The 17,607-nt window shown below is 43.5% G+C and overlaps 1 protein-coding gene across 8 annotated transcripts; it reads left to right on the top strand.

The window, feature by feature from the left end:
• The first annotated feature begins 777 nt into the window (after positions 1-777).
• Positions 778-17,466, top strand: scube2 (signal peptide, CUB domain, EGF-like 2). Of its 8 annotated transcripts, none has more exons than XM_040204575.2 (23): positions 778-1,175; positions 1,586-1,705; positions 1,920-2,045; positions 2,242-2,376; positions 3,047-3,172; positions 3,279-3,395; positions 4,149-4,238; positions 5,001-5,117; positions 5,223-5,345; positions 5,883-5,999; positions 6,168-6,290; positions 6,567-6,683; positions 7,601-7,690; positions 7,824-7,946; positions 8,578-8,745; positions 9,079-9,282; positions 13,171-13,341; positions 14,116-14,283; positions 14,694-14,855; positions 14,993-15,190; positions 15,447-15,599; positions 15,724-15,803; positions 16,371-17,466. In XM_040204575.2, the coding sequence occupies exons 1-23, from the start codon at positions 1,088-1,090 to the stop codon at positions 16,515-16,517; spliced, it is 3,063 nt and encodes a 1,020-aa protein (XP_040060509.2). In that variant the 5' UTR covers positions 778-1,087; the 3' UTR covers positions 16,518-17,466. The 8 variants fall into 8 exon arrangements, with proteins under 8 accessions (XP_040060509.2, XP_040060495.2, XP_040060525.2 ...); XM_040204561.2 differs by having other exon boundaries at positions 9,076-9,282; XM_078085427.1 differs by having other exon boundaries at positions 808-1,175; positions 1,589-1,705.
• Positions 17,467-17,607: the final 141 nt, after the last annotated feature.

Raw genomic sequence — 17,607 nt, 5'->3', positions numbered from 1 at the left:
TGCGCAGGCCAGTAGGTGGCGCACGGGAGCTGCAGAGAACACTTTCTTTCTCATCGACTCGTGGGGTTTTTTACCAAATGATGTGACTTGATGCAATGTTGACTTTCTACATTTTGACACAATGCATTGACATCGCTTGTCAGTTATTAACAATCCCTGCAGAACAATCGAGACCACCTCTCTGCTTTAATCGGGTCCGATGTGACCCACCGAGACCGGACGGGGCCTGTTCTGTAGCTCGCGCTATTAACGTCAGCGCTTGCGTCGGGGAGGTTTTGATTGGCTTACGAGATTTTGTCACCAGGTTTGGAAGAAGGAATTTAGCACATTTGAACTCACAACTTCAGTTAAGTATTAAGCGTCGTTCTTCGTAGTAAGCGACGTGTTGTCTTTACATTTAGTTTTCATCCGCCGCCGTCGTGTTTGTTAATGGCTAACAGTCGCGTTGCCGAGCAACCGCGTCGTTTGGCCCATAGTTGTCTTCCCGGACTAACCTAACCTTCACTGACTGACTAGGAGCTAACTTTAGCTAAACCATCCCTTAACGACTCGCGAGAGCCACTCGTGGTTTTATTGTGGCACCAAGTGCATTCCGCCTTCTCTCTAACCGACGTAGCCTGACGTGGTTGACTTTGAAACGGACGCCAAAGTCCATGTTTACAAAAGCGGACACTTTAAAAATGACTCAAACGCGTCGCAGTTACCAATTGATACCCGGTCACGGCTTTCAAAATAAAAGCCTATTTAGCGCAGAGAGGTTGTAACGCTTTATGCGAAGTCTCGACATCTCCGCTCTTCCACTGGCTCGTCTCACCGACTTGACACCAGCTCCGCTTCACAAGACCTTTTTTTTTTCTTTCCACCCTCACAACATGCACGCGCTCAGTCCCTCGAACAAACACTCACTTACACACGCACACGCCCGCGCGCACACATACACACACACGCACTTCCTCACTCCTCTCTCTTCAAAAGCCCCTTGTGAAGCGGATTGACGGGCTAGAATGAAAATGAGGCGGACGCTCGCTCACGGCTTCAGTGCGTACGCGTCCTTTTGAGAAGACCTCTAAACTTGGATCATATCACCATGGGAGCTATTTGGGTCGCGAGGGACTTTTGTTTGTTTTTGCTCTTGTTAAATAGTCGCCAAAGCGCGGCGCTTCCAAATATTCGAGGTGGGACTGTTAGTGAGCGCGTGTGGATGTGATTGTGTGTTGTGTTTGCGTGGAGAGGGCTGCTTTACGCACGCTTTAGTGCTCCCGTGTTGTCTCCACCGTGATTATTTAGAAAAGAAAAGGGAAATTCGTTTATTTTCTAGATGTGAAGCCATGTGCAAATCGGTGTGGCAATGTTTGTGCTCCAGGTACTCATCGGTTTGTAAAATACGCTTTGTAAAGTTTGTTACTTAGTTATTTCTTGAGCTTTTAAATGACCTTCTGTATGCTACTGTTATTATCAGAAAGTTTTTTTTTCTCGACTTTTTTAATATATCGTGAAAGTGCATTTGTTGTAAATGCCATTCTATTTGACTTGTTAGACTATTTGGGTGTGTTTTGGTAACCTATAAGATCCATATGGATTTCAGCAGACCCATGTGAAGAGGGAAGTGATGGCTGTCACATCGATGCTATTTGTCAGACTACCCAAGGCTCATACAAGTGCTCGTGTAAAGCCGGTTATAAAGGAGATGGAAAACACTGTGAAGGTAACGGTTCGATTCACATTCATATATTTTTAATGAGGGTCAAAGGCTTTTCAACATCTATTCTGGTATTATCTCTAAATTCCTATAGGGGCATGTGATATCTGTACTTATTTAGTGCTCCAATATCTCTTTAAAATAGACTGTATATCCCTTATTTAACCACAGTTTAAATAAAATGTTTGATTTAACGTTGATTTACTTGTTCACTTCTCAGACATCGATGAATGTGATTTGGAGTACAATGGCGGCTGTGTACATGAGTGCAACAATATACCAGGCAATTATCGCTGCACTTGTTATGACGGATTCAATTTGGCACATGACGGACATAACTGTCTAGGTAAGATCTCACACCGAAATGACGTGTTCTTTGCAAAAAGAAAAAAATTATGTTCGAAAAGTGATTTGAAAAAAGTTTTATTGTCGTCCTCAATGTTTGTAAGCATTTGACAAAACTGATTTGTGATTATAGCAAATATATCTCCAGAGAGTTGTTAAACACTGTAAACTAACGCATTCAATCCGTTGTCCTGTAGATGTGGATGAATGCAAGTTCAACAATGGAGGGTGCCAACACACTTGTGTTAACACCATGGGCAGCTACGAGTGCCGCTGCAAAGAGGGCTTCTTCCTCAGCGACAACCAGCACACATGCATCCACCGCTCTGTTGGTGAGTGTGTCATTTTGTAGATACTTGTGTCTGCTTGTTGTATTACACCGTAAGAAAAAAACTACAGTGAATTATACGGCAAATCAAATTATTCACATCCAAATCAACGATTTTCGGCACAATGAGGGGAGACAGGTTCAAGCTGGCTCCCGTTACCAAGCTTGTATCTGGAGCAGCAACATGCTGTGGGAAAAGTCTCTGTGTCCCAGAGTACACAATAAGTTAATAACTGCAACACGCAGGTCTGTGTGCTCTGTGTCACAGATTAGTCTGCGCTGCCTTTGTTTTGTCTTCTTGACTGAAGTCAACTTAAATGCAAGCTCTTTCCACTCCATCGGGTCTTGACATCCCCTTTAAATCCTGTGGACTCGTCCACTCAGCTGTGACCCATATGTATAAATGGGGATTTAGCTTGAAGCATTATTGCATTTTTTGTAGATAATAGAAGAGTTTGTAAAGCTTCGTTTTAGGGAATTTAGGAAATCAACTTAAAACTTAAAAAAGGCAAATGCATTCATTTTGATGTTTTCAGGATTGTGTAAGGCATGAGAACAATCAGTGTCTTTGAAGATGCCAGACTAATCTCTCAGTATGTGTGCTTTTGTTGTGTAGCGAGTCAGTCACTGTAGGAGAGTTTCATTGTGTACCTCTCTCCCTCTTTCTATCCCAGAGGGCCTCAACTGTATGAATAAGGAGCACGGCTGCACCCACATCTGCAAAGAGACACCCAAAGGGGGTGTGGCCTGCGAGTGTCGTCCAGGGTTCGAGCTGGCCAGGAACCAGAGAGGCTGCATCTGTACGTGCTCAGCCGCATAAAGCTAATTTCACACTACACGCCTACGGTTAGCCTCAAATAGTGCACTGTTAACGTGTATCGTGGTTGCATGTTGTTGACCCTGCAGTAACTTGTAACCATGGCAACGGAGGCTGCCAGCACACCTGCGAGGACACAGAGAACGGCCCCATATGCAGGTGTCACGTCAGGTACAACCTGCAGCCTGACAAGAGGTCGTGTGTAGGTAAGCACACTGTTTGTTGACTCTGTTGTTGCCACTGGGAATGAAAAGAGCATGTAAAAAAATATGTGCTACCCTAATACACATCCATTTTTTAAGTCCCCCTCCCAAAGCATATTTTCATCCTTTGGTGGGTGCAGTCAGATATTGTATTTTAATCCAACTGACCTGCCAGTAGTTCAGTAACGTTGTGGTTTGCAGCAAAACTCAAACAACATTGTAATGAATTCTAACAAGATTTAAAAAGTAATCAAAGATGATTAATTTGTTAGGTTCTTGGGTCTGATAGAACATTTTCCTCATTTTAATTTACAATATAATTATTTTGAATATACCAAAAGGCTAGACTACATCCCTCGCTTAAGATTTGGCTTTTAATCAAAACACATGAACTGGAAAACATCTCTCTGTCAGTCAGCCTGTTAGGCAGTGTGCATTTTTATACACATTGGCTTTGAGGATCAGCCGTCAGATATCGGATAGTATCGCTCCCTCCAGAAGCGGTGCGTGTGTGAGGTCCAGGCATATCACTGACATGTCATGAGATTCCCTTCACTGATCTGGTGTGTTATCTGATGCACACCAAGCCACCGCAGGCTGAATATTCCAGGTGCAAACATGCATTACTGAAAGTTGACCAACACAAACACCCAGAGTCTATACAAAAGTTACTGTGCTGGTGTTTCATTTGGGGTAATATATTCATGTAGCGATCGCCAGCCTATTAATGATTGTTTTTTTTCCGGTGTGCCACAGAACGAGATGAAGCCACCACCGAGTCTGCGGAGCACAACGCCACTTTCTTTACTGAGGTGGACAAACGGGTCAAACGAAGGCTGTTAATGGGTAACAGTTACTCTCCTGCATGTAGAGGCACACCGCCTGAAATCTGTAGTTTTCGCTGAGGCCACGTTGAGCGGCCAGGAACCACCCAGCGGCGTTAAACAGGGGAGAGGACTTAGGTCTAGTAAAGCGATGCATTCCTCAGTCTTTTGAGCAAACTGTGAAATGACTCAGAACTCGCTTTCTCTCCTGCGGTAAACCCCCTGAAAAGTATGCATTTGTGACAGAGTGGTACATTTCACGTTTTCCTTCCATTTGGGAAGGGCAGCGTGTGAATCTTTTCTTGTATAGTTAGTATTTATCAGTTGTGTGACTTTGGGTCACTTGAAATGTGTAAAACATAAACATTTTGGCACTTTACCAAGTCCATGGTTAGCATGTGAGCTCTGGGAGCCTGGTTTTCAATTCTAAATAAAACAAGTTGATACATTAGCTGTATAAGAACTTTTTTTGAATTGTTTCCATCAGACTTGATGTAAATAAATGTAAATAAATAAATGTTTAAACCAATATTAGATACCATCTATGTGTATATACATTCAATATTTGTCATGGCTTTAAGTGTATAAAGCAAGTGTTCAAACCGTAAGTTAACATCTATGGAAGGCACCTTACATTTTTTAATATTAAATGGACTCGTGCAGAAAATCAGGGTTATGGTTTTCTGAGGAGCTAGTATCCGACATCAATGAATAACGCAGTTACTATTATCAGTTATGTTCTCAGGAAGGTCATTCACATACATTCATTGTGTTGCAATTTCAGAAACCTGCACATCGAACAATGGGGGGTGCGACTGCACCTGTAAGGACACATCCACAGGTGTGCGCTGCAGCTGCCCGGTCGGCTTCACACTGCAGCCAGATGGAAAAACATGCAAAGGTCAGCCTGCCGGCCCGCAAACAGGCCTCCTCAGAGGGCAGCGGCCTTTTGAATGAACTTAGTTGATTTCTACAGCATGTCAAGATACCACCTGTACCCCCACAGATATCGACGAGTGTGAGCCTCACAACGGCGGCTGCGAACACTCCTGCAGGAACACCATCGGCAGCTTCGAGTGCAACTGCAGAAAAGGCTTCAAGCTGCTGACGGATGAGCGTTCTTGTCAAGGTAGAAATGGCTCTTGAATTGTTTTATTGAAACTTAGACAGTTGACAATGACGTTCATAAATATACTTGCAGACATTTCCATAGGATTTGTCTTGAAACTTTTTTCTTCTACCTTATCCTTTCTAAAGAAATTACTTGTAATTTCCTGACCAGGGAAGTTATGACCAGTGAAATGTATAATGCATAATTGAAAACAACCAAAACAAAACCTTTAAGAAATCAGAAAGGTATAACAATTTCCTCGCCCCTCTCTGGGATTTTGCTATCATTTCCTATTAGACATACATTGCTTCCTTTCTTGTGTTTTGATGCTGACCTTCGTAATAACAATTAAATCAAAGGCTTCTCAAGGAAACACTTCCCCTCTTTTAAACCTGTAATAAGCCAAAGCCAACGCTATTTTCGTCTGATTTGTACAAATCCCCTTTTGAGTGAAAAATCCTGATCAAATGCAAATATCTGTCCGTCGGTGGAAAATTCCTCCTGATTGCTTCTGACTGCGCGACTACAATGTCACCTGCCTGATTTTGATTACAGATATAGATGAATGTTTTTTTGAGCGGACATGTGGTCACACGTGTGTGAACTCCCCTGGTGGTTTTCAATGTCTGTGCAACAAAGGCTACACCATGTATGGGCTGGCCCACTGCGGAGGTGAGTCTCAATTGGGTGGAGGTTGCTTTACACATAACAGCTTGAGCGTTACACCAAAGTGCTCCACTGAGAAATGTGTCAGACTAAAAAGCGTTCAAAAGGGCCCATTGATGTGTTGGGGAGAATGGACCTTGTAATTATAATAACGATTTTCCCCTTTCCTCTCAGATATAAACGAATGCAGCGTGAACAATGGTGGTTGTGAGCAGGGTTGTGAGAACACCGTGGGTGGATTTGAGTGCGTCTGCCGTCCCGGCTATAAGCTGCACTGGAACAAAAAGGATTGCATTGGTAAGGCAGTGAGCCACATCTGTTAGGTGCTGTTGACTTTTTTTCAAATTGTGCGACCTCACACATAAATTGGGGGACAAAAACAGGAGATACTTTGAATTCTGTTCTCTTTTTCTTCTTTGATTCTCTGTCACTTGGTTTTCCTCTGCTCAGGTAAAACATTCAAAATGCTACGAAGCTCTTGGTGCTCTCTGGGTCTTCTTTCTCAGCCTCTTCCTATTTGTTACGATCATGTGTTCTTCTTTACCTTGGAGTTTTGTTGTGATTTCCATCTAGAGGCTGAGGGTTTCCCACCCGCTAAACCCCCTTCTAAACCTACCTTGAACTGTAGTAAGCAGGAGGGAGGGGACCGCTGCTCCCTGACCTGCCAGTCCCAAGTTCGCATCAGCAGCGGTGAGTCGATTGAGCCACTGCTTCCAATTATGATTCTCTCGCTTCCCTCTAACTGTATTTCCATAGCACAAGTACCGCAAAGGAAATGATTTGACTTACAAGGTTTAATGATGACAGAGGTTCAAGTTTGCAAAGAATTGTCAAATCACTATTGGAGGATCCAACTCTTTTTGAGGGTTTTCTTCTTGCCATGTTTCATCAAATAACCTTAATTTACTCCTTGATGTCTTGAAACCATCGACAACATCTTCATATAGCTGTTTTAGCTTGAAAGCTAAAAGATCAGTGTACACGCATCTTTTAGCCTCTTTTAAGCCTCTTTTAAGTTTATTCTGGCCTTTTAAGATGAGATAAAGATCATTTATTTGTCCCACATTTGTTTTGCACTGTAAGGGTGAGTTCATAGCACTGATTCACTTGAAGAGGTGGCTCCTGGAAGGATGTTACTATGAAGCGGTTGCAGTGTTGGCTAATCCACTTTATGACACAAATAAATGTCAGCCTAAATCTAACTCGTTTTTGGCTGGTTTCAAAAACTTCACAGGGTGAATGGACCTCAATAGCGCTCTGACAAAGAATAGTAACAATGAGGCTGAAATAAGAAAAGAGCCGCCTGCGTTCAGTGTGATCCAATCAGTTGACATGACACGGTCAGGTGCATTGTTAGGTTTTTGGGAATGATCGGGTATCATCTGATCTGAAGTTTTTAAAATACGAAGCAGCATGGCTGCAGCGTGCGAATGGAGACGCAATTAGAAGTAACGTCAAGCTGTTCTAAATCTGGTTGTCAACAACAGTCGGCAGAACGGCTCTTCGTGTTCATACACGCTTCTTGTTTACTCTCTCTGACTTGGCTTTTGTGGCCTTAACTTCTGTCTGTGTTGGTCTGTGTGTCACGGCCTCCTGTGTGTTTGCAGGGACGGAGGATTCCTACACGGTGACCTGTGGAATGCCTCTGCCCTGCTTGGCTGACGCACAAAGGAACGACAGCGGCCTGCGTTGCTTAGGCGAGTACAAAGCATCATAGATTTACATCTCTTTTTCCTCTCTGCTCCACAAAACAGTAACTCCCCAACAACTCCCTGGTTGCAGTTGATATATAAGTAGAAACAAAGAACGATTTGTTCCTCGTTCCTGCAGGTCCAGAAATGGCCAGTGTTCCACGCATCAAGACCACGGCCACTTTCAAGTCTGGCGCTACGAAATGCAACTTAAAAAGAAGTCAGGAGAAGCTCAAAGAGAGCTTAAACTCCCCACACTCAGGTACAGGAGTTTGCCGCGAAACACATAACAATGCCCCCACACACCAGACTTAGATCACAGATGGATTATAAGTGAAGCTCCTTCATGTTACTGGTTCAAAAACATTTAGGGTTTACCAAGAGCTGCCAGCATCTAAAGCCACAACAAAGCAGACCTGAAGGCTGCCTCAGAGTAAACCAGAAACCAAAGGCAAATGTGAAAGAAATTTGTGGGGAAAGTGGTCTTGAATGTCTCCGCGCTGCACTTTGTCTGGCTGTGACAGGGGAGAAAGTAATTAGCCATAGCATGGCTTTCAGTTGGGTCGGACCTTAGCCATCAATCAAATGTAGGATCCTTTGCCTCCTCCAAAGGGGTTTGGCATGGTTTTTACAGCCCTCATAGTCACTTAAAGGGCACATAATTGTTTAAAATAAAGTAAATTGTCACTGTCACTTTTTTCAGCTTGCAGTTAAACATCTACATATATATATTGTGACTGTATGTGTATGGGGCGGCGTTTCCTATCTACACTGAAGTGTTTTTTTCTCTATAATTTTCTCTAACGGTGTGATTGTGTGCGTGTGATTTGTGTGTGTCTGCTGGCTGTGGCGTGGTCGTTGTGGGGGGGGTTGGTTGTCTCCCGTGTCCACAGATAGCAGGTTCCTCTTCACTGAAAATGTCCAGTTCAGCTATGTGAGCCTGCGCTGCTCCTCGTCCGGGCTGCGGATGCGTAGCCGCCACGGCAGGAAGGCTGGCGAGGAGGACGTCTCCTCCATAACAGCTGAGTTTGAGCTGGATGTGAACCTAGAGGAGGTAACAGGTTGGTCTCTCTGCGCTTCCCCTCTGCCTGCCTGCAAGCTTTTGCTTCTTGTTCCTCATCTTTTGTACACTGCTGTCTGTTTGTCACTAAACACACCAAACTGATAAAGTATCTCCTGTTTTGACTTGGCTATGGTGGCGGGCCGGAGGTCGGGTCTCGATTTGTTTTATATCCTTGAAGTCGTTATAATGGTTTGAATTGTGCCTCGACTTGCGTGCAAATGTCGAGGCGAGCGCGCGAGCATGCATGCATGAAATGTACAATTTCCTATCAGTGTGGGGTCTGACATTTAGCCGAGGAAACAGTGGTGGATTCAAATGCCTTTCTCAGCAGACAGCTGTGACCTGAACTGTGTGCGCCGGCGCTCGGAGAAGAGGCTCAGGAAGACCATCAGGACCCTGAGGAAGTCCATCAACCGGGAACAGTTCCACCTGCACTTCGCCGGGTCTGACTACGAGCTCGCCAAGGGTCTGGGCAAGCCGGCAGGACTACCCGGACACTGCGCGGCGGGACAGGTGCTGGTGGGCAGGAAGTGTGGTGAGTTTGATTTTGACTTGTTGTCCGACACACACACACACACAGACGGCTTTGCGGTCATCAGGACGCGCACCTCTCAGCCAGGCACCTGGTCTACTGGATACGTTGATGCTTTTAATCTCTCAACGGTCCAGATGCAACCACTTTGCGTTTCGGGCCAAACACCAGGCAGCGACGTCTCCGGCTAGGCGCCGCACACGCGATAGACTCATACACGCATGTATTAAAGCAATTGAAACGGTCCATGCCAGTGAGATATATTTAAACAGGCGGGTTTAATGATTGGATTTGGAGCAGGTGTTGGCCAGATGAGTTCCATATTTGGTTTGCAGACGTGCTGTAACGAGCTGCTTGGAGGGGAGAGCGAGCTGGCATCAGGGGGAACAGAGAGGCTGTTGTTTGCCCACCGAGCTGTAAGACCCTCCAGCATCTCCCTGGCATGACCATGTAACACGAGGGCCGATGGCGGCTCCCTTGGTAGCCGTTGCCTCTCGGGTTGGGGTTTTATATACCACCTGTGATGGAGAAAATGTTCATTTTGCACACTGTCAGTGTTTGGGGGCTGAGGGCTGGTATGTGTTTTCTCTGGCTGTCGGGGCCGTGTTCCCCTAGTTTTGGGCCTCACAGTAAGTCTGCCGTCTCCTTTGTATCAGAGAGAGGAATCCGGTGCTTTTCTGCCTTTGAGATGTCTAAATATTTTCAAATGGTGTGCGTTTGGTTCAATGCAAACCAATGTTGAAGATGTAGAAGATGTTTCAGGCTGATGTTGACCCAGATCGTTCCTAAACGTCACACAACTCTTATAGTGTGCTTAAGGTCCCCCCCCCTCTTTAAACGGTTGAAAAAAAGAGCTAAAAAAACTAAAAAGTGCAGACGTGCGTTCCTGATGACCAAAACGTGTCAGAAACTACTACTATCCAGTTGTTGAAATAAAATCATCAGCTTCACGCTGCATTCACCGTCCTGTAACACCGAACGTACAGAGAGGATTTAAACCTAAACTGCTCCTGTCCATTATTTCTATCTTTCAATTACGCCGGTCTTCGGTGTCTTGATTCCTCAACTCCCCCGCTATGCTCTCAGGTCAACATTAAGCAGTCTATTGGCCGTGGCAGGGGTGTAGACATGTAATTTGGGAGAGGAGGAAAGGGGGGGGGGGGCTGAAAGGCATTCTTCTTAACCTCCAGCTCTTTAAAGGAGCTATATCTTCCCCCTCCTCCCACTCTGGCTTAGCTCGGAGTGCAGTTTAGTCCTTTTCAGTTTGCCCAATCCATTGAAAACCCCATTTGAGGCTTGTTCTGTGTGCCTCAGAGAGATGACAACGCAGCCTTCAGTGCATTTATATTCCCTCGCCTCTGTGCACTCTTGGAACCACTCCTCCTCAGATTTTGTGATTTTTTTGTTTTGGTAACTGCATTGGTTTATATTCCAGGATGTAGTTTTTTGTTTGAAAAACACACATTTATTACATAGTTTGTAACGACAATAAAGATTGCGTCGCCTCAATGCTTACTTGCACTGTTGATAACTGTTGTGCCCACATCCGAATGACTTCGCAAAGGTAAAACGAGTGTGGAGAGATCATGATCCATAGTGGTCCTCGTCCGCGTCCATTTGACCGTTGTAGTCAACTTGTTTGTGTGTTTGTTTTAACACTGAAGATGTTTAGGAAGTGCTGTTGATTCAAGCTGGCAGTTTGAGTGCTGTGCATAAGAACACCACCCCCCCCCCCCTCCCTAAACCCCCCACCTCCCAGCTGGGGCCACTTTGCATGACCCCCAGCCACTAAACTGCTAAAGAGAATTGACTTCAGCCACACCATGGGAATCAATTAGCATCAGTTGTTTGGGCCGCCGCTTGATGGGCGTGAGCAGCGATTGGGCCGAGCAGAATGGGGGGGTTTCAGAAACCTGACCCCTTTTATTGGGTTCAGCTCCTTACCACTGTGATACCGTAGTGTTTTCCTATGTCATCAAGTAGGCAAAGACTGGGGACCTGAATAGAGGTGAAAGGTCTTTTAAAACCTCTTTGGGGCCATCAATTCGAGGACTCTATAGAAGCGTTCTTTGCATTTGAAAGGCTTCAAGGTTTTTTCTCTCTTTCACTCTCACTCTCTCTGCTCTCTCACTGCTTCCCTCTGTCAAATAAAAGCTGTTTGAGAACAATGCAATGATGGCTCCTCATGGTCTTTCAGAATAAACAATAGGCTTCAAAAAATGAACTGCTCTTGAGAGAATTACATTTTCTTTCTTTAGAGGAAAATCCAACAATTTGTGGAGCCACACAGAATAGATCTACGTTAAGGCTTTTGTGTTCCCGGCTTTTAGAGGTAGTGGTTTCTCTGCTTTAAGCCTCTTAGAGGCTACAACTGAAGCACATTTTGTGCTAAAACCCTGGGATTTAATTGAGTTATTCTAATGTGAGATCAGCCTCAGTTTTCAGGGTAAGTTCTTGAAACTTTCAGACAGACACCATAATTTCCAAAATTAAACACAGGCATCATTCTAAATGGGAGGAACCAGAGTAAAACTGTGCTTCGGTCCCTTTAATCACGACTCAACACTCGTGTGAGATCTGAAGGGGAAACTCTCTTTGATTTGCTTCTGTGTTTGCTTTTAAAAGAGGTGAGTGGGCCGATGGTAGCATTAGAAGTTCCTCCCCGATGCACAGCAATGTTGTATGAAGTATTTGGACGCAACAGATGTGGGGCATGAAGGCAGCTTTGCAGAGCTCTCTAAACTCGGTGGTTGGCTGTATTACGTGGGTTCATAAATCATTTTACCAGCCTGTTGCTGGGTTCTTGCACACGTGTGTCCCTGCCAATTTTCTTAGTGTTTGTTAGTGTCTTGAACCGAAAGCTAAAATGGAAGACTTGCGTGATGGTTCACAGAATGGATACTTTCTGTATATAAGCTTTGAAGAAAGCATTATTGATTATAGTTTATTATAACATCGTAGTGCTGGTTACCAGTCCCAAACCTTCAAAGGAGTTTCTTCGTCGGATTACTCAGAAGATGCCTTAGTTAAAAGGGGAAAAGGGCGTGATAAATCATGACCCACAAGGTATTTTCTAAGAGGAACCCCTCTGAGTGCAGTGACACTTTTATTTTTAACGAGTAGCAATATTTAAAGCTCCAGTAAACCGGCGTACACTAAACTAAACTGCATCAAGGTCAGTGATTCGTGTAATGTTCATTGCCGCGCAAGTAAAACTGTCAAATCTCTCAACAGTTAAATTGATCAGGTGCAGCCTTTGATGTGTTAAGGATGCGCTTCGTTGTGTTTATATGTTTCAAGTATGTGCACAGTCCTGTTTCATTACACTCAGCAGCTGAAGTGTTAAGTCTGGGTCACTGAACTTCGTCGGTTTTCTAATATTTATGTGTTTGTGGTGTAAATCTACCCCGTGCTTACGACCGGTGTGATTATGTGTAGCCACAGGGTATCCTGCCATATCTGTTGATTCCTGTCTGCACCGTTCTACCTTCCCGACAACGATTGAGCTACTAACACAGTTTAGACACATCAGTCTGTGTTGGCTGTCTTCACTCATGTGTTTGTGTTCAGTCTGTAAGGAAAAATGTTTTCATTTCACCAGCTTGAATAATATATATTTTTTCTACTTGGTCCATATCGCCTTATTGTTTTTGAGAGAACAACAAATGTGTTTGCAGCTGAGACAAAACCATCCGCCCTCAGAAATGTTACAAATCACAGGCTTTGCAGCCCCTTGGAGAAACATCACGGGCCTTCAGTGAAGATGTTCTTTGTTTATGGTCAGCGATGCACATGTGTGTGTGTGTGTGTGTGTGTGTGTGTGTGTGTGTGTAAGTGTTATGCTACAAGTAAATCAAGGAATTAACAACCTTTTCCCCACCTGTCTGTTAGTGAGCTGCAGTGTTGGGACTTACTACGACGCAGATCAGGGAAGGTGTGTTTTGTGTCCATCTGGAACGTATCAGGATGAGGAGGCACAGATGTCTTGTGAAGTTTGTCCTGGACCCGAAGGAAGAGACGTCTCCAAGGTAGTCGGAGCCCGAAACATGTCAGAGTGTGAAGGTAAGACAGTTTTATTTACGTAGCTCAAAATCCCAGCCATCTTTCATCATGTTCTCTGTTTTTCACCATCTGACTGCGAACAGCCAAAATCAAATTAAGGGCGTAAGAAATAGAAACTTTTATTGTGCAGCTCTCGAAATGAACTATAATCAGAATTCAAAAGCCAAACATAAACATAATTTAAAATATGGAACAAATAAAAAAAAAGCAAAAAAATCAATAAAGGCACAGAAAGACACAAATGTCGCTGAGTATTTTTGTGAACATGAGCCACACAGGAAGAAGTAGATCACTGATAGAGATCTCTCCTCAGCAGATGTTCTTCTTTGTGTAAAGCCAAAGAAACTCGAGCTTAGATGTTGAAGATGTATTTGAATTCAAAAGGTGAACTTGAGCTTCTTTCAGCTTGGAATAATAGCTGAAGGAACCACCATGTTTTGGTCTCCTCCTGTGCTGTTATCAGAGTGTCTGGATCCCGGATCCCATCTCTTCTTTCAGACTAAACAACAAGAAGTTATCAGCAAAACTCCCACTGGCTGCCAGTCTGTATTCGTCTGTGTGGTTACACTCTGTTGAGTTATGCACTGCAGATGGCATCATTCCATCCCTTCTGCCTTGGCTTGCTCTATCTTATCTCAGTAGAAGGGGAGAATATTTTGTTCATGTGAAAAATAGCAAATAAAGCAAATTAGCTACTGGGAGGTAGCTATAACGTTTTAAAGACAGTTGCAATTTCCAGCGTCTTATACTTTATACTCTTGGTTGTGTGTGCAGGTCAGTGTCCCCCAGGTCAGTACTCTCACGACGGCTTCGTCCCGTGCCTCCCCTGTCCACTGGGAGCGTACCAGCCAGAAGTGGGACGCACCAACTGCTTCTCCTGTGGAGGGAACCTGGTCACCAAGCACAGCGGTGCTGTGACCTTTCAGGAGTGTGAGACCAAAGGTGTGAATCTCATCTCTGTTACTGTTGTTTCAGAGTAAAACATGAATAACTCCACTTTAGTTTCGGGGGTTCTCTCTTGATTTAACATGAACGGAGGGTTTAGACGGTTGTTTTGAAACATCTGTGGTTATTGGCTTCTAAAACAGACCAATTTTTTCACTTGACTTTGCAACACAATTGTGTGGTTGCTGAAACTAGGGAGCTCCTTTGGGTGTCGACAGGAACTCTGCCGCCCTCTGCGGCTGTTGTATTGTCGATGCATTTTGACACTGTGGTCATTTCAAATAGAGGCACCTCCTAGATGACAAACTTTGTAAGAAAAAGCTTCAGTTGTCGCTTGTTGACAGTGTATTTCTTGTGTATAATGTAATCAACTAACAGCCCTCTATCGCTGTCATTGGCTCGTGCAGTCCAGTGCTCCCCAGGACATTACTATAACACCAGCACACACCGCTGCATCCGTTGCCCCGTAGGCACGTATCAAGGAGAGTTTGGGCAGAACTACTGCGTCTCCTGCCCTGGAAATACCACCACCGACTTTGACGGCTCCACCTACTTCATGCAATGCAAAAGTACGTATGTCGGGACGCAGTAGTTCCTCTGAAACATGTGCACGTAGACGTTGAAATGTGGGAGTCAGTTCCAGATGATTCACCTTGCTGCACCAAGAACAAAAAAAACTGTCTGACACATCTGTGTCACTTCACAGACCGACAATGTGGAGGAGAGCTTGGGGATTTTACTGGCTTCATCGAGTCCCCAAACTACCCAGGAAACTACCCGGCCAATGTGGAATGCACCTGGACCATCAACCCGCCGCCCAAACGCAGGATCCTCATTGTGGTCCCGGAAATCTTTCTGCCTATTGAGGACGAGTGCGGCGACTACTTAGTGATGAGAAAGAGCTGTAAGTTTTTGCCTGTGTGTGTTTGCGTTTGTGGATGTTATAACGTCAAGAGGTTGACTATTATCTCAAGGTGAAGTGTTGGAAGTTGTTTAAAATCATGGCGGTCAAAGCAGTATAAAACAGTTCTCCACGGGTCTCAATGTGACCAAGGAGAATCAGCATAATGTCTCATTATGTTAATACTAATTATTGCTTAAAAAATAATTGTAAGCTCATTAAAGAAACCATCCCGTGGGCTCAAATCCTCATTTCACAGCGCTCTCCAACTCGGTGACAACCTACGAGACTTGTCAGACATACGAACGTCCCATCGCCTTCACTTCCCGCTCCAAGCGACTGTGGATACAGTTTAGGTCCAACGAGGGAAACAGTGGGAAAGGCTTCCAGGTCCCATATGTGACATACGACGGTAAGAAGAAATGTGAGGTTTTGTGCTGTAACTACGGTCCTGCTACCTATTGGTGTAATGCACATGCGGTTGGTTTATTTGTTCCCGTCAATGAGCCACTTTATGTACTTAATTCTTTTTTCAGAGGACTACCAAGAATTGATAGAAGACATAGTCAGAGATGGAAGATTATACGCTTCAGAGAATCACCAGGAAATTCTAAAGGTATGTGGGACCAAATGAATAACGAGGAAAACTAATGACCTTTGTGTCGGGTATTCTAACTTGAGTTACCGAGAAATGTTGTTATATACATACATATATATATGTTCTTACAATGTTCAATATGTAATTGGGCATAATATAATGTATTTATATATACCTACTGTTTATATAACATATAAATATAGTTATTTAAATTTGATTCATAGCAACATGAAACATAACAAAATGAGACATCGATATCCATCAAAACTACCCCGACAATAGAAAAATATCTACAAAACACAAAGAGAAGGCTCTAGTGTCAGTAAATAACTGAATGGATACACTGAACTAGTAACATAAAAATCAGACATTTCAGGACACCCCATCTGAGTTGTTGACAATATTGATCATATCAGTACTATCCTCCACTTGTTCTTTCTCTTTAATCTCAATTCAGTGCTGCGGTCCAGTGAGCGAGCAATGCCCTCTTTTGGACACTTGTGAAAATACAGGCTGCTACTCACTGTATCGAATGCTTTTTTGCTTTCCATTAATGTCTGTAACATCAATACATTTCCTCACCAGGACAAGAAACTGATGAGGGCGCTGTTTGATGTTCTGGCTCACCCACAGAACTTCTTCAACTACACAGCACAGGAGTCAAGAGAAATGTTTCCCAAATCGTTCATCCGCTTCCTGCGCTCCAAAGTCCTGAGATTCCTTCGCCCTTAGAACAGGCGCTTAATGCAAATTTTCACTAAAAAACCCTGGACCAGATGCTGGCCACAGTATCTGTTTTATCCACTGACGCCTTTTAGAGTATTCTGTAGCCTTGTGTTTTCACATAGAGTGACACAAGAGTGGACTACGCACGTGATAAAACTGATCCTGAAAAAAAGAAAGTGGAGCTTTAAGAGGGAGAAATGATCGGTGTCGAAGAGTTACATATATAAAGTGCAAACCGACATGGCCATCCACAGATGGTGATATGGATTACTCTGTTTGGAAATGTCTAATCATCTTTTACCATAAGCAACAGAAGATTGTAATCACTTTAGTTTTTAAAGTCACGATCTCAGGAGCAAAGTATGCGCATGCCAAAATGCTGAAACATTTGCTGATTGAATCATTATGAAAAAAACAAATGCTGTAGCTAAACAGATATACTAGCCTGAATGTCAGTGATGCTGTATATATAGTGTATCTAGTTTTAACACTACTTTCACAGGTAGAACTTAATTGAAAGAAATACTGCTAAATGTCAGAAAAAAAAAATAGCACAAACGTTTTCTCGGGAACATTAGCACTACTTAAGAAGTAGTGGCACCACAAAAGCAATTATTCTGATGAATGTTTTGTATATGATGTAAAAAGTTTTAGTTGAAACGTTAATGTATTGTAGTAACTACGTACATTTTTGACAGTCAAGCATTGCTGCAATTTCTGGTGGCACATGTGTATGTTGCCTCAAGGTGTGCGGAAGACAACTTACACCAGTATGCATCAATATATTTTTATACCGTTTACTAGAGACCAAAGAGAACTGTTCAGAGTACATTCAAATAAATGAAAAGTCCTGTAAAATAGAATTGAGCTATTCACCTGTCTTAGATAACATATGTATGTATATTTTCTATGGTTTTGTACATCTAATATGCTGTAAATAAAGATAGAAAACGTATTGTGTTTGTATTTCTTTTCCTCAAATAACATTTTTTTTAGCAGCTCCAAAAGAAAATGTTGAATTGTTTGTTGCATTTTATTCACATACAGGCCATGAACTTCAATATTTATACACATCAACAAGATAAATATAACAATC

The sequence above is a fragment of the Gasterosteus aculeatus genome, chromosome 12 (genome assembly GCF_964276395.1).
Source record: "Gasterosteus aculeatus chromosome 12, fGasAcu3.hap1.1, whole genome shotgun sequence".
NCBI lineage: Eukaryota > Metazoa > Chordata > Actinopteri > Perciformes > Gasterosteidae > Gasterosteus > Gasterosteus aculeatus.
Note: the sequence above shows the minus strand (reverse complement) of the source record. Positions and strands in the feature narration are given on the sequence as shown.